The sequence below is a fragment of the Hemibagrus wyckioides genome, linkage group LG12 (assembly GCF_019097595.1).
Source record: "Hemibagrus wyckioides isolate EC202008001 linkage group LG12, SWU_Hwy_1.0, whole genome shotgun sequence".
Lineage (NCBI taxonomy): Eukaryota > Metazoa > Chordata > Actinopteri > Siluriformes > Bagridae > Hemibagrus > Hemibagrus wyckioides.
The window spans coordinates 14,943,550-14,951,049 of record NC_080721.1 but is presented as its reverse complement, the minus strand read 5'-3'; the positions used below and the strand labels follow the sequence as shown (position 1 = coordinate 14,951,049).

Sequence of the window (7,500 nt, the reverse complement as noted above, 5' to 3'; positions counted from 1 at the left end):
AAACACAACAGCGAAAGTGAATGTATAGACATGATGATATTTATTATATTTTAAAATGTAAAAACAAAAAACACACACAAATTAATTAAATAAAGTTAGGCTCTTATTTTGAAATTTGTCTAAAAAATATGCCCAACGGAATAGAAATTAAAGACGCAGCGTACACGAATGCTAACATTTTGTAAAATATTAAATATTTAAACAGAATTTAATTCATTGTGTGTCTCTGAATTCGTTTCTCTTTCAGTTTTTAATTTATTTTATTCTATCATCTAAACCGAAATGTATTTTTACTGTATAATATGTAAAACGCGTATTATTATTATTATTATTATTATTATTATTATTATTATTGAAAAGAGAAAGACAGCGAGAGGCGTCTCATGTTGATGACGTTGCTATTATTAGCCGCGCATGCGCTGCGCGTGTGTCTTTTCCTGAGTAATCCAACATGGCCGCGCTCGTGGGTGTCCGTGCGTGTCTCTCCGGTAAGTGGGACGGTTTGTGATCTTGTCTGTATTCACGCCGTTTCTTTTAACGCTTCTTTCTTGTGGAGGAGATGAAGTTATGTGGTTAACGGGGGTTAGTCTCGAGGACAGGGTGAATGACGTAACGCGGTGCGGTCAGTTATGGGGTTTTTGGGAGGCTCGCGCTTGCCAAGCAAGGTCAAGCTCCATCCATCTATCTATCCATGCACCGGGGAGATGTGAGGGTTAAAGAACAACAAACTCATACTTAAACAACAACGAATCAGTGCAAGCCAGGGTTTAAGTTAATCCTGGGTTATCTCCGAGAAACCTCGCGTGCTGCAGAGTCTGGATTAATATGATATGATCTCATTTGCATATTCATGAAAACAAACATGTTATAAAAAGTAATGCTCCAGCTTCACGATACTTCACTGTGTTATGTTTCTTTGTTATGAATGATCTAAATGAGTCATGAGGAGGATGGCGCTCATGTTCTTCCTCTGTTTTTATCTTGTCTGTGTTTCCTCAGCGCTCCAGCTGTCCTCCCCGAGTCTGCTGCACAGCTCCTACAAACTGGTGAGCTCACCGGATAGCCCAGATCTGACCAACTGATCTATATATCCTAGTCCAAGTAGGAGGACATGTGATATGTATTCTAGTTAAATTTGTGAACCGTGTGGTTTTGTGTCCCAGTGTGCAGTTCCTCTCGGCCGGAGGAATTTCGCCGCAGACGCGAAGAAGGTGTTTTCCCGCGACAAACCTCACGTGAACATCGGAACCATCGGACACGTGGACCACGGGAAGACCACGCTCACTGCTGCCATCACCAAAGGTAACACACACACACACACACAGAGGTAAGACTATAACTGTGCTGGATTTGGATACCTGTATTTAGTGTGTGTGTGTGTGTCAGTGCTGGCCGAGGCTGGTGGAGCACGCTACAAGAAATATGAGGACATCGATAATGCTCCTGAGGAAAAAGCCAGAGGAATCACCATCAACGCTTCACATGTGGAGTACACAACTGCAAACAGGCATTACGCTCACACTGACTGTCCCGGTCACGCTGACTACGTCAAGGTACACACACACACACACACACACGGAGAGACATGCTGATATTTGCATGGAACACAGACAGACCTACTTACGCAGACAGAGGCACAGGCACACACACACAGATGTTCAGATAAATAGGTGGATGGTCAGAGAGAAGGACAGAAGACATGTTTATATCATCAGATGTTAGCGACTGGTTATTAATGAACGCTGACATGTTCTACGACATGACAGAACATAGATATGGCATGCACTGTGTTTGTGTGTGTGTTTATGTAGAACATGATCACAGGCACGGCTCAGCTGGACGGCTGTATCCTGGTGGTGGCGGCGACGGATGGTCAGATGCCTCAGACCCGTGAGCACCTGCTGCTGGCTCGTCAGATCGGCGTGCAGCACGTGGTGGTGTACGTGAACAAAGCGGACGCCGTGGACGACCCCGAACTCCTGCAGCTCGTCGAGCTTGAGATTCGAGAGCTGCTCAGCGAATTCGGCTACGATGGAGACAACACGCCCGTCATCTGTGGCTCCGCCCTCTGTGCCCTGGAGGTACTGCAGCAGAGAGAGAGAGAGAGAGAGAGAGAGAGAGAGAGATGGAGAAAGTGTAATGAAGTAACACTCAGAGCTGTGTGTGTGTGTGTGTAGAACCGGCAGCCTGAGCTGGGAATGAACTCCATCATGAAGCTGTTGGAGGTGGTGGATGAGTACATTCCTTTACCCAAGAGAGATCTGGATAGACCCTTCCTGCTGCCCATTGAGGGAGTCTACTCCATACCAGGTGTGTGTGTGTGTGTGTGCGCATGCATCTATCTGTGCATGTGTGTGCGTGAAATAATTTCACAACAGTTCCAATCCCAACACAACTGATTCAGTAAAATGATTCTTTAAACTGATTCATAAAACGGTGAATTAATTTATGGAAGAATTGTTTAGGGAATCATTTGGATTAATCATTTAAGTGAACCACTTTAAACAAATCAAGTTGATTCATTAAAATTTGATTCCTTACTGAATCGTGTGGCCTGGAAAATTAATAACGGATCATCATTGGATCAACGTAGTGGATCATCTCTGATTGGTCCAGACATTGTTGCATCATAATATATGCAGAGTGTGTGTGAGAGAGAGAGGGGTACATTCTGTATGCGGAGTGTGTGTAACACTGTGTGTGTGCAGGTCGTGGTACGGTGGTGACAGGCACTCTGGAGAGAGGACTGATCAAAAAAGGAGATGAATGTGAATTTGTAGGACACAACCGCTCGGCCAAGTCAGTAGTCACAGGTGAGTGTGTGTGTGTGTCTGAGAAGAACTGCACCATCCTCAGTTCTCTCTAAGCATTATGGCAACGGAAAATGTGCACAGAAAATCCTGAAAATTTTGTCCATTACTACTTCCTGTTTATAACCTCGCGAGCATAGCAGAGGTGATCCAAAGACTATAAACATCTCAATCTCTCTGTGTGTGTGTGTGTGTGTGTGTGTGTGTGTAGGTATCGAGATGTTCCACCAGTCCCTGGACCGTGCTGAAGCGGGGGATAACCTGGGTGCACTGGTGCGTGGTGTGAAGAGAGAGGACATGAGACGAGGCATGGTGATGTGTAAACCAGGCTCTATCCAGCCTCATCAGAAAGTCAAATCTCAGGTGTGTGTGTGAGAGAGAGAGATTTATCACTGAAGGGTTTTTGGTGTCCAAAAACACTTTGTAAGTTTCTATTTAGAAGGTTCACCAAGAGGAACCCACCTAAGAACCTTGATGGATTCTTATCTACTTGTGAGATGATGATGATGAAAACAGAAATTATTTCTAGAACCCTCTGTCCTGAAAATTGTGCTGTTTATTTCATTTAGTTTCTCATTAAAGAGAAGATGAGTGATCTCTTTTCTTTCTTTTATCTTTATTATTAAAAGCTAAATTATGCATCGAGGGTCAGACATGTGTGTGTGTGTGTGTGTGTGTGTGTGTGTGTGTGTGCGCAGGTGTACATACTGAGTAAAGAGGAAGGAGGCAGACACAAGCCCTTCGTCACCAACTTCATGCCTGTCATGTTCTCCCTCACCTGGGACATGGCCTGCAGGATCCAACTCCCTGATGGCAAGGTAACACACACACACACACACTTCTCTGTGCCTCACTGTAATATATGTTGTCCTCATCTGTGTGTGTGTGTGTGTGTGTGTGTGTGTTTAGGAGATGGTGATGCCAGGTGAGGACACGTCCCTCACACTGACCCTCAGGCAGCCCATGGTGCTAGAGAAAGGTCAGAGGTTCACGCTGAGAGACGGGAACAGGACCATTGGCACGGGGCTCGTCACTGACATCCTGCCCACTACACCCGAGGACCAGCACAACTGGGGCTGAGACCGAGCGAGGAGGGGGAGGGTTGGGCAAGAGGGGGTGGGGTCACTGCGGGCGGGGCCGGGGCAGGAAGTCATCCACAATGATGTACTGGCTCAACCATCCAGAGTTTAATGTTTCCTGCTCTTACACACACACACACACACACACAGAGTTCCAATTCCACACCCTCATCCACTCTGAGTTGTGTTTTGGTGAAGGTGAGTCCATTCAAAACAATTAGCTTTAAACTGTACCGCTAGTGCTAGCCGAGTCCTTAATGCCCCTGGAACGTGCTCACTTACTACCTGAGCACTGCTAGCATGCACATTCTTCTGCTAATTAGCTTGCTGTCACTGTTTTTTTTGCCCGTTATGTTTGTTAGATATTTTTATGCTAACACTCTAGCAGTTTTTTTAAGCTACCTACAGCACTTACCTAACTTGTAAGGTTTTTTGTTTTTTTTTGGCTAATTAGCTAGTTTGTTGACATGCTAGCAGAGTGTAAGGCATCCTGGAGAAACAAGTGTGATAATTGAATGTTGGGCAGCTGATTATATATAAATCAGCTTCTCTAATGCTAGCTTAGCACGGTACATACATGCTAATACGGTTATGGAAGGGTGTGTCGAGTGAGTGAGAGCAGGAAACGTAGTAAACCCATCTGGACACTTCAGATTCTTCTGATTTCATCAACCTGGTCTGAATTAAAACAAGAAGGCTTCTTAATTTCAGGGTGAGAGGATGGAGATGCTGCATCATGTACACACACACACACAGTTCCAGGGTTCCCTACTGTCTACTTTTTTGGTTATGAAATGTCTAAGTGATAATGAATGTGTCTGATGTAATAAATGTATTTAATACAGCTCTTGGCTCTTGGGTCTGATGTGTAGGTGAGGAATAAACCCCTGAGTGACCGTGTGTTTCCTGCTTCTTCTCTTTCTCCTCTATTCTATCTTCAGGAAAATCCTCCTTCTGATATGCAGATGATGATGATGATGAATATGTAAATCATCCTGTGCGTCTTGAGCACAGAGAGTTTACGCATGGCTGCATGTAGATGTTGTAGCTGTGAGGTCATTTTGTTTTTCTTGTGGATTCTCAGCTCCATGGCTCCAATTATTGGATCCTGTTGTGGCTCCTGTACCTGGGGAATAAACTCTCCTGAGTCTCTGTTGTGGATAAATGATTGCAGACGCACCGGTAAAGAAAACTCAGTAGATATTATTTTAAATCCGTGTTGTCAAAGCCATGTGGGTTTCTTTAACAGGATTTTATTCTAATGATTTGGACTCGTCTCCTCCCCCTCACTAAAGATCATATTATATTATTTAAATTGATCCTGCTGAAAGAGGCCACAGCCATCAGGGGATAGCATTTCCATGAAAGGGTGTACATGGTCTGCAGCAATGCTTAGGTAGGTGGTACGTGTCTCAGTAACATCCATATGGATGGCAGGACCCAAGGTTTCCCAGCAGAACATTGACCAAAGCAGGATGCTGCCTCCGTCGGCCTCCTGGTGTCATGTGTTCCCCAGGTAAGAGACACATCCGGCCATCCATGTGATGTAAAAGAAAATCGTCAGACCAGGCCACCTTCTTCCATTGCTCTGTGATCCAGTTCTGATGCTCATGTGCCCATTATTGGTGCACGGGGGTCAGCATGGTCACCCTGACTGGTCTGCGGTCATGCAGTCCCATACTCTAAGCTGGAGATCCTGAGCCTTATTAGCCCATCCCTGTGTTGGTGGATCTCCAACTTCCTGCGAGACAGATCTCAGGCAGTACGGGTGGGCAACCATGTCTCACCCTCACTCACCCTCAGCACTGGAGCCCCCCAGGGTTGTGTTCTGAGCCCCCTGCTGGACTCTCTGTACACCTTTGACTGTGTGGCAACTTCCAGCTCCACCAACATCGTGAAGTTTGCAGACAATTCTGTGGTGGTGGGCCTGATCTCCAATAACGACGAGACGGCCTACCTAGAGGAGATTAAAAACCTGGAGACATGGTGCCAGGTCAACAATCTCCTCCTGAACATCAGCAAGACTAAGGAGCTGATAGTGGACTTTAGCACAAAGCAGGAGAGGAATTACCAGCCCCTCACTATCGACGGGACCCCAGTGGAGAGAGTGGACAGTTTCCAGTACCTAGGTGTTTACATCACACAGGACCTGACATGGTCCTGTCACGTTAACACCCTGGTGAAGAAGGCCCGGCAGTGTCTTTATCATCTCAGACGCCTGAAGGACTTTAAACTGCCCTCAAAGGTGCTAAAGACATTCTACACCTGCACCATTGAGAGCATCCTGACGGGAAGTATCACTGCCTGGTTTGGGAACAGCACCAAACAGGACAGGCAAGCTCTCCAGAGGGTGGTGTGATCAGCCGAGGGTACCATCCGCACCGAGCTTCCTGACCTGGACACTATATACAGCAAGCGGTGCTGGACCAAATCCAGGAAGATTACGAAGGACCTCAGCCATCCCAACAATGGACTCTTCTCTCTGTTGCGGTCAAGGAAATGTTTCCGTTCCTTGAAGGCGAACACAGAGAGAATGAGGAGGAGCTTCTTCCCGCAGGCCATTCGGGCCCTCAACCAGTACACCTAGAATCTGGACTTTCTGGACATACTCACACATGACATAACATTCTACCTCAGCTGATTGTTGCACATGCAAATATTGCACTACTTTGTACTCTGCACTACTCTGTACACACAATAACACTCACTGTACATCTTCTCTGTACATCTTTGTGTGCACACTGCACTACACTGTCACTTTACTCCCTGTTTAATTGGACATTATATTTTGCCTCATATACACTTCTACAATATATTTATATATTTATCTTACATATGCACACTGTACATACTGTACTCTTTTGCTACACCATTTCAATGTTGACCATTTTATCTACATATATTCATATACTGTATCTTCTGTACATTATAGAGTCTACACATATATTTATTTATATTGTTTTATTTTTCACATATACTATATTGTACTATATATATATATATATATATACATATATATTTTTTGTTTTTGCTTTTATATTTTTACACTTTTTTATATTTGTTATATATACATACATAGATATATATTTGCATATGCATATCTGACAGTTGATTTTCAAGTTTACCATTTTAACTTTTTTTTCCCTATTTTCCCCTATACTTCTTAACTATATCCCCTATCTTTTCATGTCCACACATTTTCTTTTTTACTCTTTCATGTAAGACAGTCGTAAAAAGCATTTCACTGCATGTCGTACTGTGTATGATTTCATATGTGACAAATAAAATTTGAATTTGAATTTGATTTACTCAACTAACTCTGATGCACTGTGTGTGAAAACCACACTTCTGGATCAGGTGTCAGATAGAAAGCTGTTCATTGTCATCGTTCCTTCATTTAAACAGAATTACTATGTTTTTAACACCTTTTCTATGATCTTGGTTTTTCTTCTTCCGTATTGAAGGCAGGATAACCAGAGTACACTGTTTACACACACACATGAACACAACATGTATATGAAATAACAAGTAATCCATTTTTATTAATCACAAGTCATAAAACAGAGAAATGATATTTCACAGAATTATAGCAGGGTTTAAAAAGAAGCTCC

At 43.9% G+C, this 7,500-nt stretch overlaps 2 protein-coding genes across 5 annotated transcripts in view; one reads left to right on the top strand and one right to left on the bottom strand.

Moving 5' to 3' along the window:
• Positions 1 to 407: 407 nt before the first annotated feature.
• tufm (Tu translation elongation factor, mitochondrial) lies at positions 408 to 4,733 on the top strand. Its single transcript, XM_058405281.1, has 10 exons — positions 408 to 488; positions 1,000 to 1,046; positions 1,164 to 1,302; positions 1,387 to 1,553; positions 1,812 to 2,081; positions 2,178 to 2,310; positions 2,709 to 2,813; positions 3,022 to 3,173; positions 3,509 to 3,628; positions 3,720 to 4,733. Exons 1-10 carry the CDS (start codon positions 452 to 454, stop codon positions 3,888 to 3,890), a joined length of 1,341 nt encoding a protein of 446 aa, XP_058261264.1. The 5' UTR covers positions 408 to 451; the 3' UTR covers positions 3,891 to 4,733.
• A 2,673-nt stretch (positions 4,734 to 7,406) lies between these two features.
• LOC131362483 (uncharacterized) overlaps positions 7,407 to 7,500 on the bottom strand; it is a 29,481-nt gene continuing 29,387 nt past the window's right edge. For all 4 annotated transcript variants that reach the window (XM_058404492.1, XM_058404490.1, XM_058404491.1 and 1 more), the window contains one exon: positions 7,407 to 7,500. This exon is cut by the window's right edge and continues 260 nt beyond it. The gene's annotated coding sequence lies outside the window, so the exon portion shown is untranslated.